Raw genomic sequence first — 23,650 nt, 5'->3', positions numbered from 1 at the left:
CATACTTAATAAAAGCATCTGATTTATAGTTTTAAATGATGCTGTTAAAATATTAAAATGAGTATCATTTAGTGAATTTTCCAAACTTACACTGTTAAAAAATAAAGATTATTTAGAAGATTTATTGTCATTTGTGCTTCCATGAAGAACCTTCAACATCCATGTCATCTTTGCATTCAACAAAAGGTTCTTATAGTGGAAAAAGGTTTTATACTTGATAGATATAATCTCATCATCTCAGTCATCTCAGTGCTGTGGGAGCGCAACTCAGTCTCATGCCACATGTTTGTGCAAACACTTATTTGAGAAACAGCTGTGGAAAAACTGGAGGACTTTTAATGACCGTCATGTGTTTCACCAAAGAAACATTATGCAGTAAAAGTAAATGTATATATTACAATACATAAAATATATTACAATAGTAAGCTGTGATTATTATTAATATATTATCGTCTGAAGGACTTCCTGCCCGAGGGGATAGAGTTTTGAGAGGGCCAATAGATCCTTGTTTGTCTGCTACTAGAGGAGAAAAGGGATCCACTTCATTCCTAAAGAATTTACAAAAATACTAGTGTATTTAGCATCTTTAGGTATGACTACTGATCAAATCTACATTGTTAACTGGTGAAGTTTTTACCTCGTGCTTGGGAGATTCAGGTCTGATTCATGGACACAGTGTTCTGAGGGGCGTCCCATGTCAGGATGTGGCTGTCGCTGCGCCCAAGGCTGGGAACGAACACTTGATGCCAGTGATGACATCCATGAGCCTCCATGTTGATGGCTTAAAGAACTGGGCTCTGCTTCAACACAATCAGGCAGATGTGTGGATTTCAGATCAGTAAGGCTGTATTATTAAGGCAATGTTGCTGGTAATTTACAATCATTGTGCTGAAAGACGCACCCTGATTTTTTTGTTTATGTTTCACTTTCTAAAACAACAGTGGCCTTGGACTTTATACTGACACATATCAGTGACTAGGGGGCCTCAGCACACCTCCAAAAGGGGCTGACTAATTGCTTAAAATTATTGAAAATAAGACAAAACAACGTTTAACATAGGGATGTGCAAGATGACTAATTTCATTAAAGTTTTGGCAGAAATGTTTTAAGTGACTAGTCAACTAACAAACCCTACAAGCTAGCCCAAACCCAAACAAGCTTTACATATTTATGATTTAATTATTAGCTTATAATGAAACTCACAACCCCCCGGTAGTTCCTTTAAGAATGTAATGTAATGTTGAATGAACTTTATGTTGTTTTAACAACAAATGGAATACATTTTCTTTCTCTTTGTATTTTTATATCAATGGTACAAGATCAACCTGTTTAAATCAATGTGATAGGTGAGTTAGGTCAAAAGTAATCTAAAAGTAATCACACTGACTGACATTTTTGTCATGTAATTTGGATATAACATATTGCTATTTCATCTGTGTAGATTTCTAAACAGACTAAGTTTGTGTTTCCATTATGAGCGAGCTCAGGGGAAAAATCACAATTTACATAAAGATAAAAATATGAGGCACATGGTGCAGGTGTATCCTGAGCGAGAGTCATGAAAATGCATGCATGAAAGAAAATGCAAACCAATGTCATGCCAAAGATTTTTAATTGCAGAACCAAAAGCAAAAATTGAAGTACATAGTCAATGCCAGATATGAAGTACTAAAGTCACACAGTTCACCTAACATGAAAAGAAATAAAAACAAAACATATGACAAAACATATTTTCATTTAAACTTATCAACACTGTGAAACTGAGATACTTTTCTTGGTGAATTTTGATCCCACTGACACTTCACATGAGAAATCGGCATTATCCATCCAGTCAGACGACTCGATGGTCAGATAGCTGCTCATTTTGAAGGTTTTGTCTTGTTGTTTCTCAGTAGGACTGCTCCAAACTCCATCTGTAACGGAGCGACCGTTGACTGACCAGGTGACATGAACCAGAGCTACTGAGATATCCTCAGCCAGACACACGAGTGTAGCTTTACTCTCCTTCAGAGCCTCAGTGGACGGAGACAAGAGTGTCAGAACAGGAGGAGTGAGAGGAAAGTCTGGAGAAAACAGTGAACGGTAAATAAATGAATGATGAAATATAATATAATATAATATAATACATATGTATCACAACTTGGTATGTAAAAGAATCATTTAAATGAGAAACAGAAAATGAATACTGTTATTGAGCTTAATATTAAACTTAGCCTTATTTTGACACTAACCAGAAAATAACCAGCATATTAACAAAGAAAAGACATCTGCACATACTTCAGAATGATTGCCATCATAGTACAAACATTTAATGTTACTTTAATGATTAATTCTAAATATATAGTGCATATTAACAAATTTCTCAAGTTTTGTGTTCCAGTGATAAAAAATTAAAACAAAATTAAAATAAATGATTTGTCTGAACAGTAATGAAGAGTAAGACTGACTTACCGATCACATTGAGTTTTGCTCCTTGGCCGAATACCACAGTGATTCATGTCACGTCTTCACTCGTACAAAAACCTCCCACAGAGTCAAGAGACACTGAACCAAAACATAAACTCAAACACAAATTTTAACCCAAACTCACTTCATTACTGCTCTTACAGTGATTATGTGTCAGGATGTCAGGAAATAACATCATAATTGACCAGGGCTTTATTTTTTATTTAATTGTTTTCAGCATAAATATTTCTAGCTTGGTGATAAAAGATAAATTGCTTTTTCGTAGTCTGTTTTACATTTTGATGTCATTCATCCTTTATTACTGCTAATTTGTAGATGAAGTTTCCTTTATTATTTGCAAAATAATCTTTTGTTAACACTGAGTGAATACACTTCAGGTAGGGGACATAATTTTCCAAACAAAAGTGAACAACTCAATTCTAAATACAGATTTTTTTCTATTAGCCAAGAGTGCATAAGAAGGTGACTTCAAGTATGTCCTTTAGACATTAAATTCATGACATTTTAAAGATTCAAACAAAAATAGTTATATTGCTGTTTTGTCTTGATTAAAAGCAGTCTTAATATTAATTGTAGTTGATATATATATAAAGCACTTATATCTGTTGTCTAGAAGAAGAAGTGAATGTGAGCAATTTTTATTGTATATTTTATTCATATTTAATTCTATTTTTAAATATGGTTTCTATTTATTAGTGCTGCATATTAAATGTAATAAACTGATTCTATAAATAAGCTAAAATATATTGTTGTTCAAACATGATGACAAAAAGTAATAAGAAAAGTTTGATTAGCATGCAGTTTATTTGAGTTTATAAAGCTGTACATTTAAACATAAAATGGCAAAAAATTCAGCAACCAAGACACTTTCATTTTAATAGTTTTTATCCATGTTTTCTTATGCTCTATGTAAACAAATTGAATTACTATCACATAAATCAAGAGGATCAAGCAGTTCAGTAGCTGCAGTCAGATTTCTTGATGCTTTTGCTGGTGGTTTTTGAGGCAGTAGTTGCTTCACATGTCAGCTGTGTGTCTTTGTCCCACTCTGAGCTCTCAATGGTTAAAGAACTGCTCATCTTGAATTTCTTATCAAGCTGCTGTTCAGCAGATCCAGTGAAGACACCTTCAATAACTGAGTTCCCGTTCACAAGCCAACGCACATCAGCCAAAGCCCCAGACATGTGATTGATCAGACACACCAGAGTGACTTTACTGGAGCTCAGCTCTTCTCTGGATGGACGGAGGATGTTCAGCACAGGAGCAGCAGCAGCAGCATCTAAACACAAATCAGCATCAACATCTGAAACAAACCTTCATATCAGACACATAACTCAAATAATATAGTATGACTGTACTTTAAAACTTTCTACTTCTCTAAAATGTCACACATCAACACATAAACAATTGATCTTTTCTTACATGATTTAACAATTAAGTAACATAATTATTTGCTCAAAGACAGATAGTTAATGTAAATTTAATATGCACATCTCAATGTCTTTGACAAAAAGATGCATGTTGTATCTTTTAAGTTCTGACACTTTTTATACCATATTTAATCATCTTTGTGTCTTCACTAATTCATTTTTAATGTTCATGCAGTTTGACAGATAATTTTAAAGTCAAAGTATGTAATGTAGTTTATCGATTATTCACAATTATTATTCACAATTTGCATGCATAATAGTTATAAGAAAACTGACAAAACATATTTTAGGTGAAGTACAGCATGTCACACCACCATTCAACTTCTCACATGATATTTCCTCTGATACTGTACATTAATAATTAAAAAATGATTTAAAAAAATCTTTCAAATGAACCACAAAGCAAATTTGAACAGTCTGTTCAATACTACTACTAATACTTCTAGTCATAACAATAAAAAAATATAGCTGAATATACATACAACTAGATAGAAAACAGGTGAAAGTTAAAGTTTTAGTGAAAGTCTTTTAAGTATATATAGATTAGTTACTGGAGGTTCTGGGTAAAACTGACTGTGACTGAATCCACACATGTAACTGTAAATAAATAAAGGTAAACTAAACAAAACTGAGTTTATATATCTACAGCGAGTATACTGTGTGTAATACAGTGAGGGGAAAAAATGTGATAAATGTGTAAAGATGACTTACCAGTCACAATGAGTTTTGTTCCTTGTCCGAATACCACAGTGATTCATTTCATATGTTCAGTCGTACAAAAACCTCCTCAGTCTGTGAAGAGACACAAACAGAAGTGAAACACTCACTGGAGCTCAGCTGACTGTGTCCTTTACACATTTAATTGATGGAGAAATGATTCTGATTCAGACACAAACACTGTTTTAGTTTCATGTTAGTTGTGTTTGACTGCTGTGTATTAAAGTGCTTTGAAACACAATCTCATATGTGGCTGTTGTTATTCTGCAGGTGTCAGTGACTGTCGTGAATCCTGCTCTAGTCAATCACAGTCAATCAAGCACATAAAGTCACTCTGAACATCAACACATGGATCTACTGATGACGGACACTAAAGGAATCATTCTTTAAAAACCCACAGGACTTTCTGTCTTCTGAGGAGCACAAAAGGAGAAATTTTGCAGAATGTCCAAACTGCTCTTTTATATACAATCAAAGCATAAAGTGATCAGTGACAGCAAACATGACAAAATGGAGAGAGAGAGAGTGAGAGATGAGTTAAATAATAGAACAAACTAGTATTTGTGATTAGTTTAATTCAACATGAATCTGAGATGTGAAGTAGTGCTCGTACTTTTCATCTGTTGTCAAGCAGAAGTGAATGTGAGCAGTGAGGAGGTTTTTGTCATGCTGTGAATCACTGTGATACGAACTCACTAACAGAGCTGTCCCATGTCTTACAGTAATACACTGCAGAATCATCCACATCCACATTATTGATGATCAGACTATAATCTGATTCAGATGAATGTGTTGATGTGAATTTAGGAGCAGAGAAACCAGATCCATAGCTAACTGAGCTCCAGCCATGATAAAACCTTAACATATACTGAGGAACTCCTCCTGGAGTCTGTTTGTACCATCTAGCAGGAGAACCAGTCACTGTCCCCAGATTACAGTCCAGTTTAGCCGTTTGTCCTTTACTGACTGTGATTAATGGACTCTGAGTCACTACAGTCACTCCACTGACACCTGCAGAATAAACACAACCTTTACATGAGATACATGTGTGTCAAAACACTTGAAATCATCAGATCTGATGAAAACTTACAGGTCAGAAGAGTGAAGAAAGCACAGAATATTGTGATCATCTTGTGATTTGGTGTTGATGTGTGAAGATGAGCAGTGCTGCAGAATAATGCTGAGATCAGATCAGAGAGAGAGACTTTAAGACAGTAAAGAGAAAGACCCGCCCACCCAATACAACACACACTCAACACATCTGTCACACTTCGGGGAGATGCAGCTGCTGCATCTATAGATGACTGGTAAATTTATACATCCATTAAAACATTAATTTTAATAATTGCTTGTCTTTCAAGAAGCTCCAGCACCCACATGTCCCAAATTCTACACGGTACTGATTCTGACCGGAGCACATTTTACTAGTCAGGTGAATCTGCGTTTAGTGTCAGATTTTCTTATGATGTATTGTACAGCTTTGACTGAGTGAGAATCTACATAAAAGCAGGTTTAGGATTAAGATGCATAAAAATTACCCCTGATAGAGGGACATAACATTATACCAGGACAAATGGTCAAAACATTTCAGTATTTAGAGCAGAAACATGATGAGAAGCTCCTTATGTAGTTTCATTGGTGACTCCCTCTGCTGTAAAATAAGTCAAGACTAAGATGGATTTTTTTCTCCATTTCTGTCACCTGTGGAGTTTTGATTCCCTGCCACTGTGGCCTCTGGCTTGGTGGGGACCCTTTCCAGAGATATCGTATACTATTTGAAATTAACTGGACAATGATTTCACTAAATTCATTGATGAACTGCCTTTAACTGAAAATTGTTTATTGTAAATTGTAAATTGTAGCTGGAGCTGAAGTCTGCAGGACCGATGCTGGCCACCCCTGAATTAGACACCAGTCACTCTTTGGTCTTTTTTCTCTGAAAGCTAGTAAGATAATGAAAATAAGGTCAGTTTTCAACAAACTATAACTGTTCTTTCTGAATCTGAAAATGTCCTATTTTTCATTCTCTCTTATGTCTTCTAGGGCTTGTATTGACAAATTTCCCAATTTTTGTTTGTCGTATTTATTTGCTTGGGCAATATCTTGCCCTGGTAGTGTCACAGTAGCCTAAGGCTTGATAAATTGGTGAAGTGATTTGGAATTGTAATATAATACTCAACACCTAATAACATCTCTCGACCAAACAGAGTATTGTGCTATATAATATATAATACACAATGAATAATTCAACAGCACATTGTAAATTACAGGAAACAAAAATGTATTAAATACTGTTTACTCAAGATCAGCTCAACATTCAGTGATCTCTTACAGACAGTTGCCATTTATGTGAATAAATTTCATTTTTCAACAATAACTAAAATTATATCAGTCCTCAATTATCATGTAGCTGTCCATATTTTAGTTTGAATATAAGCGCATGAGATGTTTCATGTTTTTCATCTGTTGTCTAGAAGCAGAAGTGAATGTGAGCAGTGAGGAGGTTTTTGTCATCCTGTGAATCACTGTGATACGAACTCTCTAACAGAGGTGTCCCATGCCTGACAGTAATACACTGCAGAATCATCCACATCCACATTACTGATTGACAAATGACAATCTGACTGGGTTGGATAAGAAACTGTAAATTTAGACGAGGAGAATCCAGATCCATAAGTTGGAGAGCTCCAGCTGTGGTAAGAGTTTAAAACAAACTGAGGCGATTCTCCTGCGACCTGTTTATACCAGCGTCCTCCATCAGTAGAGCTGCCTGTGTTACAGATCAATGAAGCCGTTTGTCCTTTACTGACTGAGGTTAATGGAGGACTCTGAGTCACTACAGTCACTCCACTGACACCTGCAGAATAAACACACACCATCACTGATACACAATACTCACATCTGACATATATTCATCAGCATCTTTAACTGCAGTCTAGTGACAGCTTACATGACAGAGTGATGATGAGGAGGATGAAGATTGTCAGCATGTTGTGAGTGTGAGATGTGAACAGACTGAAGGAGAGCGATCAGAGACCAGCTTTAAGAGACTGAAAACAATGAAGAGGGAGGAGCCTCTCAGTCACATCATCAATAATCATCACCGAATGACTGACAGATGATTTATTTACATAAACTTTATACTAAGAGCACAGTGCTGGTCTTCAAACATACTGGACTGATCTTTTGTAAGAGGACTGGATCTTCTGTAATATTTTTGCCAGTCTTTTTATTCATTTATTTACTACTCTATTATTGTTTATGTATAACTGAAGTTTCTCTGATCAGTTGCTGTTATGCTGTTCAATATTACTACTAATAGGCCTACTAGTTTTAATAATAATAGCTGAATTCAACATACAACCAGATAGAAAACACAAATTAAAGTAAAAGCTGTAGTGTTTTCAGTATATTTTTAAGATTGGTTACTGGAGGTTCTGAATAAGACTGAATTCACACATTTAACTCTAAATAAACAACAAGGTAATCTAAAACAAATGGTTTTATGTATCTGCAACAAGTAGACTACATGTAATAACAGTGTAAAGATGACTTACCAGTCACAATGAGTTTTGTTCCTTGTCCGAATACCACAGTGATTCATTTCATATGTTCAGTCGTACAAAAACCTCCTCAGTCTGTGAAGAGACACAAACAGAAGTGAAACACTCACTGGAGCTCAGCTGACTGTGTCCTTTACACATTTAATTGATGGAGAAATGATTCAGATTCAGACATAAACACTGTTTTAGTTTCATGTTAGTTGTGTTTGACTGCTGTGTATTAAAGTGCTTTGAAACACAATCTCATATGTGGCTGTTGTTATTCTGCAGGTGTCAGTGACTGTCGGGAATCCTGCTCTAGTCAATCACAGTCAATCAAGCACATAAAGTCACTGAACATCAACACATGGATCTAATGATGATGGACACTAAAGGAAACGTTCCTTACAAACCCACAGGACTTTCTGTCTTCTGAGGAGCACAAAGGAGAAATTTAGCAGAATGTCCAGGCTGCTCTTTTACATTTAATCAAACCATAAAGTGACCAGTGACAGCAAACAAGACAAAAAGAGAGAGAGAAATTAGTTAAATAACCTGACAGATTAATATTTCTGATTAGTTTAATTCAACATGAATCTGAGATGTGAAGTAGTGCTCTTGTCATCTGTTGTCTAGAAGCAGAAGTGAATGTGAGCAGTGAGGAGGTTTTTGTCATGCTGTGAATCACTGTGATACGTACTCACTAGCAGAGTTGTCCCATGTGTTACAGTAATACACTGCAGAATCATCCACATCCACATTACTGATGATCAGACTATAATCTGTTTTGGATGAATGTGTTGATGTGAATTTAGGAGCAGAGAAACCAGATCCATAACGAACTGAGCTCCAGTCATGTTTAAACCTTAACACATGTTGAGGAACTCCTCCTGAAGTCTGTTTGTACCATCTAGCAGACTGATCAGTCACTGTTCCCAGATTACAGTCCAGTTTAGCCGTTTGTCCTTTACTGACTGTGATTAATGGACTCTGAGTCACTACAGTCACTCCACTGACACCTGCAGAATAAACACAACCTTTACATGAGATACATGTGTGTCAAAACCCTTGAAATCATCAGATCTGATGAAAACTTACAGGTCAGAAGAGTGAAGAAAGCACAGAATATTGTGATCATCTTGTGATTTGGTGTTGATGTGTGAAGATGAGCAGTGCTGCAGAATAATGCTGAGATCAGATCAGAGAGAGAGACTTTAAGACAGTAAAGAGAAAGACCCGCCCACCCAATACAACACACACTCAACATCAACAAATATCAGTGATGTAGGTGGGATCTTATAATACAGTGAATAAAACCCTAAACACTCTAAACAAAAATGGTGCTTAATAGCACTAAAAGTGGTTCGCTGGCTTGTAATCATAATGGAACCACTTTAAATGCTATACAGCACCAATCTTTAAAGGTTCTTTATCATCACCTTCGTCAGATGGTGTTATGTAAAACCATAAGAGGAACCTCATTCTCCTCCTTACATTTTAGATATGTTACTCCACTCTCATATGTTTACTATATATGGAAATTTACTACAATGGCAAAAGCTGTTTTGAACCACTTTTATGCTTTTCTAAGATCATGAAATCTTGTGTGGGGCCCTGGAATATTTCTTTATAGGGGGAACTTGGGAACTGCATCCACTAGAAGAAATACTTAATCTGTCTCTGTACATCTTTCTTTTTCAGATATGACAAATATTTCCTTAATATACAATATACTGTAGAAAAACAAACATCTAAAGTAAATTTATATGTATCCATCAAAACATTCCTTTTACTGTTTAAATTTATTTAATGTCCGTGTTATATTTCATCTGCAAACACAATGTGAACTTTTATAAACACCAGTTTGGTTGTTAACTTTTAAATGCATCATTATGCAGAAAATATGAGCTTATGAGTTTTTGGCATAAAAGACCTTAGAATGGCAGATCAACGTGCTACTTCTTTTCTCTCTGATATGGTACAATGTTAAATTAAATTAAATGTGGAGGATGTTAACTGTGACAAGATGATTGACAGGCCAGTTTACCGTGACAGGACAAAGACGCAGTTGTGTGACGTAATAGTATGTACCAAAAGAGTACTTTAAGGGCGTAGTATAGGGACATTAGGGCGCAAGTGTAAATGTTTCCACCATTATTACAAATTAAATGCTAGTTTCATGCCAAATTCTGTATGTAGCAATATGTAAAATTAAATTTATAGACAAAATACTAATATTAAATTTGAACAAAAATAAACACTAGGGCTGTCAGTCGATTTAAATTTTAATATAAGTAATTACATTAAATTAAATTTAGCTGTGGAAATACCCTGTAAAGATCTTTTTAAGCCATTGACTTTAAAGCCATTATTATGTTAAATGAGAAAAAGCTTTAGAAAGAAATATTTTATTTGATTGATTCAAAATAAAATGTATCACATTTAGGCTACAATGACCTAACATAAACTTGAGAGCATAAAAGAAGATAATTTGAGAAATATTTCATTTTTTGTTCATACAGTGAAAGTCACTGATAACCAAATCACCTTGTTACCATTAGTTTCTTTTATTATTCATATAAGAAAGTAAGTCATGCAGGATTGAAATGGTATGAGGGTGATCACTGAAACACAATACTCACATGCAGGGGTATCGCTGGGAATTTCTGGGCCCTGTGCACTGACTCAGCTAAGGGCCCCCCTAAAAACTAAAAATCCCATTCAGTTTGGGGTGTTCGAAAATGTAATATTGTGGGGTGGGGGGGTTGATTGGTTATTTGATTCATATTTAATTGATAATTAAATGGTTTAAAAAATAACAAGCAAACATGGTTTAAATAGTAGTGCATAATGAATGTAATAAACTGATGCTAAAATAAACTTAACTATACTAAATAAAATATGCTAATATTAAAGTGCTTTGAAACACAATCTCATATGTGGCTGTTGTTATTCAGGACAAAAAAAAACACAATAAAAGATGAGTTCAATACAGGACATAGTAAAGAAACTGCAGAATATTCTCACCATATCTGATTTGTTTTTAGTTTATCATGAATCTAAGCTGTGAAGTAGTGCTCTTTTCATTGTCTTTCAATGTTTGTTGTCTAGAAGCAGAAGTGAATGTGAGCAGTGAGGAGGTTTTTGTCATGCTGTGAATCACTGTGATACCCCCTCACTAACAGAGCTGTCCCATGTGCCACAGTAATACACTGCAGAATCATCCACATCCACATTACTGATGATCAGCTGATAGTCAATATTTGACTGAGCTTTAGATGTGAAGCGGCTGGAGGTAAACCCATCCCCATAGCTAGGGGAACTGTAAGAATGATAGTAACTCAACACAAACTGAGGAGCAGCATTTGGAATCTGTTTATACCAGCTGACATCATAATTATTGGGCTTTTCAATGTTACAGTCCATAGTCACAGATCTGCCTTTTTGTTCTGTCAGTATGGAGGGTTTCTGTGTGACCACTTTCACACATCTGACAGCTGTAAAATTATAATGAATACAATTAATTTGATCAACCTTGACACCCCTGAGAGAACATGTTTAGAGTGAAATGTGTAAACTTACATGACAGAAGAGATATAATGCAGTAGAATATTATCAGCATCTTGACTGTGATGAGCAGATTGAGTTTAGTGAAGAGATGAAGAGAAGAAGAGAGAATGAGATACTCATATAGAGAAGAGAAACTCTGAAAGAGGGAGGATCACTAGAGTTCAGCCAATCACTTCATCCTACAGGTGAATAATCATATTTTCATAATTCCTATAAAAATTGTTAGTTAAATGACAAATTCTTTAAGAAGTGTGTCGACAATATAGACTAATACTAATGTTGAATTTGTGCAAAAATATAAAAATACATATACAAACGTACTTTATGCATCTGATTTACAGTTTTAAATGTCGCTGCAAATTTTTTTAAATAAATATCATTCATTGAATTTTTCGAACTTAAAAAATAAAGATTATTTAGAAGATTTTTACTGGCATCTTTGGTTCCATAAGGAACATTAAATCTTTCCATTCCGCAAAAGGTTCTTATAGCAGAATTACATTTTTTATGTATTTATTTATTTGTTTATTAATTTATTTAATTATTTCGTCATAGTGGTACTTCTATGGCACTACTTTCTTCTATGGCATTACTTTAAAAAATAAATCATCTTTATTTTGTAAGTGTGAAACCCCGTTTGTTAAACACCAGAGCACCTGCAGGCCAGTTAAGCCACAAGTATGAGAACAGAGAAACCTCACCATTTGCATGCATCTATTATTATCATTATCGAGAAAGATCTTTTTATGATCTGATTGTAAAGGATAGGATGCAGCTAAACACACACTTAATATAAAACCTTAATAAATAACCTTTTCATTAATGTAGCCTATGGTTTGTTGAAAATCTGGAATCTGATGGTGCAAAACTCTTATATTGAGAAAATCGTTGTCCAAATGAAGTTCTTAGCAATGCATATTACTAATCAAAAATTAAGTTTTGATATATTTACGGTAGGATATTTACAAAATATCTTCATGGAACATGATCTTTACTTAATATGCTAATCATTTTTGGCATAAAAGAAAAATTTATTATTTTGACCCATACAGTGTATTGCTACAATACTTGTGCTACTTAAGACTGGTCTTGTGGTCCAGGGTCACATACAGTATATAGAACAGCTTTCGGTGAACTACTTGTGGAACACAGTCAATCTGCTTCAGCTCACTAGAGGGCGACAATCATTAAAAAATATTTTTTATGACGCATGGAGACTTTTATTGTGTAAATAGCATCGTTGCCGTGGCGACACAGGAAATCTATCCATGTCATGCTAGAAGTCCGACGTTTTAAATGAGTTTTATTTGCGATCTCGTTCTGATAAAGTAATTTCAGGTTAAGTGGTCGCTGCGATGTGTTTATTGCTAGGTGCAACTGGAGTTGGAAAAACGCTTTTACTGAAGCGACTACAGAATATCCTTTACCAGCTGATTACTCTAGATAAGCTGCATGTTGTGCCTCATTAAATAGTCTATTAATATAGGTTTACATTTGCAGTTAGGTACAGTTTGTGCTGCATGTGTTATTAAATACTGTTGATCTAATGTTGTTGAATATGGCTTCTTTATCTGGACTAACAGTTGTGTCAGATGGACGCACATACGGATTTAGGTGAAGCGCCTGTCACGCTGCCCACGGTGAGATGCTGCTGCCCGAAGTCCCGTTCACAATTTGTTGATGTGTTAGGAAAATAAAACTTTATAAAACGCGATATAAGATAAACAGTGTGTTTGAGTTTAAAAATAAATTAGATTGCGCCATCTGCAGTTGACATATGTTGGGAAATCTTTGGAATTGTCAGTAATATTTGTAAACATGGTACTAGTGTTGATACGTTAAAGTTATTTTAATAGTGCATCATGGCATGTTAAATGTGAAAAGATATATACAAAAAGAATAAATGCAAAATATTAAACCTAACATATAAGTACCTTTTTGTTTAATGTACATTTTTACTAACACAAGTTGAAGAGGTCAAAAATACACCCTCTAAACTAAACTAAACGGTGTTATAACGATCAATGTTTTGAATTATTGATTTTATTTGGTTGTACTTTCTTTTCTTTTTTTTTAGGTTGGCACCAACCTTACAGACCTCATACTCCGGAAGAGGAAGATAACAGTACGAGAGCTGGGAGGCTGTATGGGACCCATTTGGCCAAAATACTACTTAGATTGCACATCTGTTATAGTGAGCGTCTCTCCTGACCATTTTGTGGTTGCATTACAAGAGAAGCTGTTTTTTTTTTTTTTTTTTTTTTTTTTTCAAAAGCTCACCAGCCATCTGCTTTGACCCTGTAAAAAAAAAGTTAACATTAAAGTTAAATGTGACAAGGAAAATCAAAATAGAAAACAAAATAGTACAGTACAGAATCCAAATTATAAGAGAGATTTTATTTTTGGTCACTACTTAATTTCCATTCTTCCATATAGTGGAAGGCAAATAGTGTACTGTACATCCCAGCCATTCAGATTGCAAAAGATATTGGCTATTCACTATATACTCTCAATTATCAACCACTAGATGTGAAGATTTGTCTGGATTTAATTTCTTTCATGGTCTTCATTTCTTTAAAAAAAAAAAAAACATGAGAGACTGTACATACATTTACAGTGTGATAATGTTTCTCATCATGACTGATATCCATCTGTTTTTAAAGGATTAGTTCACTTTCAGAACAAAAATGTACAGATAATTTATTTACCACTTGCCATCCAAGATGTTCAAGTTTTTCTTTCTTCAGTCGATAAGAAATTATGTTTTTGAGGAAAACGTTTCAGAAATTATCCCCATATAGTGCACTTCAATGGTGCCCCCCGAGTTTGAACTTCCAAAATGCAGTTTAAATTTGGCTTCAAATTGCGCTAAATGATTCCAGCTGAGGAAGAAGGGTCTTATCTAGCGAAACCAATATAGATTTTTTAGTTTTTAACCTCAAATGCTCGTCTTGTGTCGGATCTGCGATGTGCAGTCTGTGTAATCCGGGTCAACACAGTGTCTTTTTTTTTTTTTAAGGGCATTTGATCTTCTTTGCATGTTCACTTTGTAAACACTGGGTCGGTATTTCTGTAGCAATGTACTGTAGGATGATTTTGAAGTTGGGTAAGAAAACGAGATGGGAGTTTTTCAACATACCCTAACTGTCTTGAACCGGAGTTCACGCAGACCTAGACAAGATAAGCGTTTGAGGTTAGAAAGTGCATAAATAGTGAGTTCGTTTCGCTAGATAAGACCCTTCTTCCTCGTCTGGGATCATTTAGAGCACTTTGAAACTGCATTTAAACTACTTCGTCACTACTTAGTTACCATACTTCCATATGTGTTGTATTTTATAGTTATGATGACTTTACTGGAATTTAGAAAATGAGGAGGGGGGGTGTAGTGTTCTGTACATCCTAGCAATGTAGATTGCAGATGGTATTGGCTATACACATTGGCCCAGAATCTCTCAATTATCAACCACTAGATGTGAAAATTTCTCTAGATTTCAATTCTTTCATGGTCTTCATTTCTTTAAAAAAATCTGTTCAAAAAATTAAAATCCTTCATGGTCTTCATTTCATAAGTGCATAAATAGTGAGTTTGTTTCGAAAATGGCCGATCGTTCCGCTAGATAAGACCTTTCTTCCTCGTCTGGGATCGTTTAGAGCCCTTTGAAGCTGCAATTAAACTCCATTTTGTACGTTCAAACTTGGGGGCACCATTGAAGTCCATTATATAGAGAGAAATCCTGAAATGTTTTCCTCAAGAACATAATTTCTTATCAACTGTAGAAAGAATGATGACAAGGGGGTGAGTAAATTGTCTGTAAATTTTTGTTCTGAAAGTACTACTCCTTTTAATGCATTTTAGTTTGTGGTGGACTGTGCCAACATTGTCCAGATTTCGTCGTCTTGCGTCCAGCTGCTGTCTGTTCTCTCTGCGGAGCCACTGCACTCTGCAGCTGTACTCATACTCTTCAACAAGAGGTCAGCTGAGTTCACACACACTTTTTGATTTAACTGAATAAATCCAGCACTAATTCATGCTAAACCTATTTAATGTTTCTTTTCTTAGCGATCTTCCATGCACCATGTCTCTTGTGGAATTGAAGTCGTTGTTCAGGATGGATGACATTATTAAAACTGCGCCTCAGTCAATCACAACACTAGAGATCAGCGCCCGCTCCGGACAGGGTCTTCAGGATGTGCTCAGCTGGCTGTTTTCAAACCGCTCTCATGATACTTGATAGATGTGGATGCAGAACTGCAGAACATCAGACAAACGTGAGGAGAAGATACACTTGTGATTTTCAATCTCAATGCACTGTGAGTTCAAATCAGCTCCACATCTTTGTGTAAAGAGCCACAAATGTGACTTGTCTGACAGCTCAAAGAAAGTACTGAATATTTAAGAAAAGGCAAGCCAGAGGTGTAAAGCAATGGTAAACAAACACAAACCAGACTTGTCGTTCGATTTTATCTTCATTCTTGTATTTGATGAGCAACATGTGCAACAGTCTCACATTCTTACATTCTGTTAGTATGTGGCATTTATTCAGTCTGAACACCACGGTAAGTACATTCTCTTGCTGGAGGTCTTTTCATTCAACAGTCAATGCCCAATATTACAAAATCATTATTCATACTTAAATTATTGGCCCCAAAATCTTAGTCGCTTTCATCTGTCATACTGGTGCGAGTGACCCATCAGGATGTGATTGGCTGTTTACAGATACGTCAAGTAAATAAAAGGACAGCATTGAAAGTCATCAGATACTCCAGACTAATAAAAGGGACACTAAAGCAGAGCAAGAAATCGGTGCAGGAAATATGATCAAAATGTATGAGAGGCTTTGGACTTGTGCTTGGTTATGTACTAGGTTCAACGGCACGAGTAACAAACTCATTATCCTTTCCAAAACTATTATAATACTTGAAGGTGACTCTGACGCTGCGGGAGTTGGATTAAATATGCTTAACCTTTAAATTGTGCCATTTATTTGTCATTTCTTGTAAAGCCAGCATCAATCTGTATCGGCATGTAATGCATAGTTGACATTCACACATATGGTTATAGTTGGAGGGCGTTCACACATACAGTGATTTCATGACTGGAGGTCGTTGTGGATGTTCTTATTGCTGGATGTTATTGATGAAATGGCATAATCTTTTGAAAATCTGATCACAAATGGGATGTAGTATCAGTAAATAGTTTAAAATAATCAAAATACCTGAGCAGTGGTATATTGCTAGGGAATATCCCAATGCCGCCCACTCCGCTGGAAGCGCGTTTAGATGAATATGTATGTGCTACAGATTTTCAACTTAATTTCTACTATTAATCAGATTCTTATCTCAATGGACTGAACGGAAGAAATTAACCAGAGAAGAGCTCCATGTCAAAAGAGGCGGAGCCACAGAGCCACACCCACTTATTACATAATCACCACGGACCAATGGTAGTTCAAAGGTGTTTACTAGCTGGACTGAACTTATCAAGAAAGTTGCTTTGACAAGCTGTGACAAACCAAGCCAATGCCAAAAGTCAGGTAGTCGTTGAACATCCATCAACCTAGTTTTTGTGATGTTTTCTGCATCGTTGAATGAACATTGAACTAAGGGCCCATCCACACGGAAACACATTTAGCTGTATACATAGAGTGACTATACGTCCTTTTTTCCCCCGGACATGTCCGATTTCCGAAAAAAAAAAAAAAAAAATGCGTCTGGCTGGGATTCCTAAATTTCCCAAAATATCTGGGATTTAGCTTGTGCGGTACTGTTTTTTTTAATCCCGCTGCCGCAAACATTCTAATACTGAAGAGTTGCCGAATCTGCATTTTCTCTACGGAATTGGGCTGATTTTAAACCGTTGCGGTTAAAAGTTTGAAATATTGCATAAATTCCATTTGACTGAAATGCTTGTATTGAAACATTTTGCATTCTACTTCTAAAAAAAACTGGTAGATATTAGTTTTGTGAAGCATGGCCACTGTGGTAGGAGCTTTTTAGCTGTGTTTATGATCAACCTGCATAACGGTGACTGTAAAATATGTAGTTTCGGTAAGAAAATTACACATTTTGATACCAAAACTAGGCGGTTTTTGGCTATTTGCGCGCTATTGGCTTAGCAAACTAATGTACAATATAAAAACAAAAGTGACGAAGGCAAGCAAACGACAAAGTCAGGAGGGCACATACAGAAGGCTTTGTTTACAGTTTGTGTATTAACAAAAGTAGCTCTTCTAGTTTCCATTTTTGTATGATGAAGACAGACTACTGCCACCTACTGTACATTATACTTAATAATGCGTTCAAACACAAATTTTCGGTTCAGAACAAATGATGGTATTTGGTTTTTGACGCCGCTAGTTCTTTCACATCCGCTTGGTATGCCTGAGTCTTAACAGACTTCTTCATTTCACGGAAGGTTGTTTTTTGTTGCCAATAGTTCTTTGTTGTTTAGGAAAAGCGCCCCAGAAGTGGCTCTTCGAACTGCTTTGCTAAAGATAAACACCTAGGTCATCTAGGTAATGTAGTGGCTGCGGTATACATAAACCTACCAACATTGGTCATCTTGACTTGATAGCACGAGGAAAAAATGACGTTTTAGTCGCATAACATTGGTTAATGGAAACGGCATCATTTCAGTAGTTTTTTATTGACAATTATAAAACATTTAAGTTTTGCACAAAAATTAAATGAAAACGCACCTAGTAGGACAAATGTCTGTTTATTAGCATGAAGCTGCTTTGAAACAATATAGCACTATATAAATAAATTTAACCTGAATGGTCAGCGGATTTTCCAGAGTTGGTGGATTTTGGCTATTTGCACGCTATTGGCTTAGGAAACTAATGTACGAGACGAAAACGAAAATGGCAAAGGCATTTTAACAGTAGTCGCTCTTCCAGTTTCCATTTTTGAATGATGAACACAGACTACTGCCACCTACTGGTATGGAGATACTTAGTAATGCGTTCGAGCGCAAAACCACAGTTGGTTTTCGCTGCCGCTAGTTCTTTTACATGGACTTGGTGTGTCTGGATCTCAAGAGACTTCTCTAGTTCACAGACAGTTGTTTTTTGTTGCCACTAGTTCTTTGATGTCGATTTGGTGGGTCTGGATCTTAACTAACTTATCCATTTTGCTTAAACTCAGCTACAGTATCTCAGCTACAGGAGATGGATAACATGCGTCACATCACTGGATACGGTCACCGTTGTTGAAAAAGAATGATTTTTGTCACTAGAGAAACCACTGTATGTGTGAACACCTCTCAAAAGTGACTGCATAGAGCAAAACCAGGAAGCTGTGAAAGGAGCAAAGGCATTAAAAAAGTGTATTCCAGTTTTAAGTCAAGTTGGTGGTTAAATTGTCATTTCAAAAGCTTGATCTGCTCATAGGAACGGGTTCTGATTGTGTTGGTCTACATCTCCAAGCGCGGATGTTGTTGACAGGGGTAGCAGCGGCTGCGGCAGGTTTCCAGGGATCAGCGGCGGGACCTGCGCGGTCTGTGTGAAGGTAGCAGGCAGGGAGCTTGGCTGGTTGCTGGCAGCCATTGGTAGAGAGGCATTAAATGGGAGGGATGTGGGTACAGGAGATGTGGAGCTAGGACGCATCTGATTTAGTGTGAGACGAGGGGCTTCCTGTTGGAATGGATTAGAGGCTGATGGAGCTGTTATTCCTAAATGGGAAAGAGTCACCAATCAGTTAAAATGTTATGGATTTAGACACACATGACAACAAGAAGTTTGATAATGGCTCAGCAATGCATTCAAACCTGCCAAAAACGGGTTGAAGTTCTTGGAAGCAGGGTTGGAGGGAATCAAAGAATCCAGGTTGACGAGCGAAGCTCCGGTGGGACCCAGAAACGCCTCTGGAGTACTGCAGGTTCGAGGACCTGTTTTTGGTAGACCTTCGCCAAGGGAAGACATATCAAAAGGCTCAGGACTACCGTGACCATTTATATTTGCCTGACCTCCATCCATAGCCTCATCAAAAAGATCGTCCTCTAAAAATATGAATAAAACATAAAAGAAAGTAAATAAATAAATAATGCAAAATGCACACCACTGTTCAAAAGTTTGGGGAATGTTCAATTTGACTTATGTTTATTTATGTTCTTTTACGCTCACCGAATCTGCATTTATTCAATAAAAAATGCAGTAAGAACTGCAATATTGTGAAATATTGTTACGATTTATAAAAACTGTTTTCTATGTGAATATATTTTTAAATGTATTTTATTTCTGTGATCAAAGCTGAATTTTCAGCATCATTACCAGTCCTCAGTGTCACATGATCCTTCAGAAATCATTCTGCTCAAAAAAAATTTATTGTTATTATTGACGGACAATAGGAATAATAGGAATATTGGAAATTCCATGTAAACCGGAGTGAAGAACTTTGCTCTTGACATGTAAACATCATAATGCGATTAAGTCCTTACTCTGATTATTGGAAATAATCGCATTATTCTTGCCCATGTAAACGTAGTCATTGTTGAAAACAGTTATGCTGCCTCACATTTTTGTGGAAATTGTGATACTTTTTTTTTCAGGAATCTTTAATGAATACGAAGTTTACATTTCATAACATTACAAATGTCTTTACTGTTTTGATCAACTTTGTGTTTTTGCTGAATAAAAGAATATTACTGACCCCAAACTTTTGAATAGTAAATATAAAATATTTCTATATGACAACCTAAAACAATTCAAAAAAGAAAAAAGAGAAAAAAGAAATATATTACAATAGCAAGCAGTGATTAATAATATTAATATATTAATATTAATAGAAAAAGAACAGAAAAAAACAGAGTTAGTGTGATTGCCTGAGGGACTTCCTGCCCGAGGGGATGGAGTTTTGAGAGGGCCAATAGTTCCTTGTCTATCTGCTACTAGAGGAGAAAAGGGATCCACTCCAGTTCCTAGAGAATTTACAACAAGTCTAAAATGGTTGGACTTCAAAAATCAAAAGCATCTTCAGTTAGTGTATTTAGTATTTTTAGCATGTAGTGATCAAATCTACATTGTTAACTAGAAAGTGAAGTATGTACCTCGTGCTGGGGAGATCCAGGTCTGATTCATGGACACAGGGCTTGAGGCATTCTGAGGGGCGTCCCATGGGTCAGGATGTGGCTGTCGCTGCGCCCAAGGCTGGGAACGAACACTTGATGACGGTGGTGCCATCCATGAGCCTCCATGGCTTAGAGAACTGGGCTCTGCTTCAACACAATCAGGCAGATGTGTGTATTTTAGACTTTATACTAACACATATCAGTGTAGATCAGTGGTTCTTAAACAGGTGCCTAGAGCCCACTAGGGGGCCTTAGCACACTACCTGAGTTTAAAAAAGGAATGTGCAAAGATGACTAATTTCATTAATGTTTAAGCAGAAATTTTATGAATGATAAGTTGGCTAGTCTAACAAACCCCCAGAAGACAGTCTTGTATATGCGATCCATTTGAAGTAGTCTACTTAATCTATGAATAAAATATTATGCTGAACTACATTAACGTTCGAAGTCCTGTGCATCCAGGTTTGAGAAGTGTTTGAAAAATACCTGTATGCATGACGCACAATAGGCGACAAAGTAGCAAGGAAAGGTTGATGTGTAAAACGAATGGATGTAAGCTAAGGAAAAATTAAATGATTTTGTTTTCCACTCAATATAAACCCCTTTCTAAAATAACATATTATTTTAAAACTTAAAATTTATTTGAACGTACACTACCAGTCAAAAGTTTTTGAACAGTAAAACTGTATTGTTTTTTAAAGAAGTCTCTTCTGCTCATCAAGCCTGCATTTATTTGATCCAAAGTACAGCAAAAACAGAAAAAAATTAGAAATATTTTTACTATTTAAAATAACAGTGTTCTATTAGAATATATTTTAAAATGTAATCTATTTCTGCATTTCAAAGCTGAATTTTTTGCATCATTACTCCAGTCACATGATCCTTCAGAAATCATTCAAATATTTTGATTTGCTGCTCAAAAACATGTATTATTATTATGTTGAAAACAGCTGAGTAGAATTGTTCTCTTTCTATTCATCAAAGAATCCTGAAAAAAAAACAAATGTACTCAAATGTTTTAAATATCGATAATAATAGTAATACATGTTTCTTGAAAAGCAAATCAGCATATTAGAATGATTTTTGAAGGATCATGTGACACTTAAGACTGGAGTAATGATGCTGAAAATTTAGCTTTGAACATAGGAATACATTACAAATAGAAAGCAGTGATTTTAAATAGTGAAAATATTTCACAATATTATTGCTTTTGCTGTACTTTATATCAAATAAATGCAGACTTCTTTAAAAAAAAAAAAAACATTAAACATTAAAAACTTTTGACTGGTAGTGTATCCTTTGTAAATAAATAAAGCAAAAAAAAAAAAAACTTCTTGGACAACCTGCATATACAAATGTATATTCATTTGTCAAGCTATAAAATACTTTATTGGGTAGAAATTGCTATTTGAGAATAATAAAAATAAAAAGTGTAAACATAATTTTTTTTTTACTGAAATGTAATTATTTTAGTTTCTGTACATAAGAAGTTTAAAAATTAGCAGATTTGTTATTAAAGCCGAAGTATTAGAAATATTTTGGGGGGGTCTACAAATATTGTCTTTGTCAATGGGGGGCCTTGAAGTCAAAAAGGTTAAGAGCCACTGGCATAGTTGGAACCAATCTTTTTGGTTACCAGTGACATTGGGGAACGCCTATACTAATCTCTATTCACAGGCGTATGTGTCATCCGTGATTCATTTCTTTTGCAAACTCAAAGAGTCCAAATGCAAGTAAAAACTGGCCATGACAAGCAAATCATTTCTTATTCCAGTTTGCCAGCAGCTTTTAACTTTTAACTTTTGACATGACGAATGAACTACTTGTAGGCCCGGTTTCACTTAGACTAAGCCAGGATTAGGCCATAGTTCAATTAGGACATTTAAGTCATTTTTATAAACATGCTTGGAAAAAAAAACATTAAAGGTGTGCATCTTGAGACAAAACAAAGGCACTGATATATTTTAAGATCAATCAGTGCAATTTTGTTTCAGTTGAAACAGCTCAGGCTTACATATTAGTCTACAGGTCCTTTTCAAAAAATTAGCATATTGTGATAAAGTTCATTATTTTCTGTAATGTACTGATAAACATTAGACTTTCATATATTTTAGATTCATTACACACATTTGAAAGTAGTTCTAGCCTTTTATTGTTTTAATATTGATGATTTTGGCATACAGCTCATGAAAACCCAAAATTCCTATCTCAAAAAATTAGCATATTTCATCCGACCAATAAAAGAAAAGTGTTTTTAATACAAAAAAAGTCAACCTTCAAATAATTATGTTCAGTTATGCACTCAATACTTGGTCGGGAATCCTTTTGCAGAAATGACTGCTTCAATGCGGCGTGGCATGGAGGCAATCAGCCTGTGGCACTGCTGAGGTGTTATGGAGGCCCAGGATGCTTCAATAGCGGCCTTAAGCTCATCCAGAGTGTTGAGTCTTGTGTCTCTCAACTTTCTCTTCACAATATCCCACAGATTCTCCATGGGGTTCAGGTCAGGAGAGTTGGCAGGCCAATTGAGCACAGTAATACCATGGTCAGTAAACCATTTACCAGTGGTTTTGGCACTGTGAGCAGGTGCCAGGTCGTGCTGAAAAATGAAATCTTCATCTCCATAAAGCTTTTCAGCAGATGAAACCATGAAGTGCTCCAAAATCTCCTGATAGCTAGCTGCATTGACCCTGCCCTTGATAAAACACAGTGGACCAACACCAGCAGCTGACATGGCACCCCAGACCATCACTGACTGTGGGTACTTGACACTGGACTTCAGGCATTTTGGCATTTCCCTCTCCCCAGTCTTCCTCCAGACTCTGGCACCTTGATTTCCGAATGACATGCAAAATTTG

The 23,650-nt window shown here is 35.8% G+C and overlaps 3 protein-coding genes and 1 pseudogene across 7 annotated transcripts in view; 1 reads left to right on the top strand and 3 right to left on the bottom strand.

Moving 5' to 3' along the window:
• Window positions 1-1,595: 1,595 nt before the first annotated feature.
• Window positions 1,596-12,162, bottom strand: LOC141317693 (immunoglobulin lambda-1 light chain-like; annotated as a pseudogene).
• Window positions 3,277-5,743, bottom strand: LOC141325149 (immunoglobulin lambda-1 light chain-like). Its single transcript, XM_073833649.1, has 4 exons — window positions 5,704-5,743; window positions 5,302-5,624; window positions 4,608-4,641; window positions 3,277-3,745 (listed from the first exon to the last, which is right to left on the bottom strand). The coding sequence occupies exons 1-4, from the start codon at window positions 5,741-5,743 to the stop codon at window positions 3,423-3,425; spliced, it is 720 nt and encodes a 239-aa protein (XP_073689750.1). The 3' UTR covers window positions 3,277-3,422.
• Window positions 12,163-12,987: 825 nt separating the features above from the next.
• arl16 (ADP-ribosylation factor-like 16) lies at window positions 12,988-16,038 on the top strand. 2 transcript variants are annotated; one of them, XM_073842902.1, is made up of 5 exons: window positions 12,988-13,141; window positions 13,307-13,365; window positions 13,803-13,919; window positions 15,582-15,697; window positions 15,786-16,038. In XM_073842902.1, the coding sequence occupies exons 1-5, from the start codon at window positions 13,081-13,083 to the stop codon at window positions 15,955-15,957; spliced, it is 525 nt and encodes a 174-aa protein (XP_073699003.1). In that variant the 5' UTR covers window positions 12,988-13,080; the 3' UTR covers window positions 15,958-16,038. The 2 variants fall into 2 exon arrangements, with proteins under 2 accessions (XP_073699003.1, XP_073698995.1); XM_073842894.1 differs by lacking the exon at window positions 12,988-13,141 and having other exon boundaries at window positions 13,186-13,365.
• Window positions 16,039-16,179: 141 nt separating this feature from the next.
• epn3a (epsin 3a) overlaps window positions 16,180-23,650 on the bottom strand; it is a 30,502-nt gene continuing 23,031 nt past the window's right edge. The window contains exons 8-10 of one of the 4 annotated variants that reach the window (XM_073842862.1): window positions 20,772-20,939; window positions 19,494-19,724; window positions 16,180-19,397 (exon numbers count right to left, since the gene is read on the bottom strand). In XM_073842862.1, coding sequence (XP_073698963.1) covers window positions 19,111-19,397; window positions 19,494-19,724; window positions 20,772-20,939 — 686 coding nt within the window. In that variant the 3' untranslated portion in view covers window positions 16,180-19,110. Of the gene's footprint in view, window positions 19,398-19,493; window positions 19,725-20,215; window positions 20,643-20,771; window positions 20,940-23,650 lie in introns of those variants that run through there. The other 3 variants (XM_073842868.1, XM_073842876.1, XM_073842884.1) reach the window with 3 other exon arrangements.

Source organism: Garra rufa, chromosome 1 (assembly GCF_049309525.1).
Source record: "Garra rufa chromosome 1, GarRuf1.0, whole genome shotgun sequence".
Classification (NCBI taxonomy): Eukaryota; Metazoa; Chordata; class Actinopteri; order Cypriniformes; family Cyprinidae; genus Garra; species Garra rufa.
Note: the sequence above shows the minus strand (reverse complement) of the source record. Positions and strands in the feature narration are given on the sequence as shown.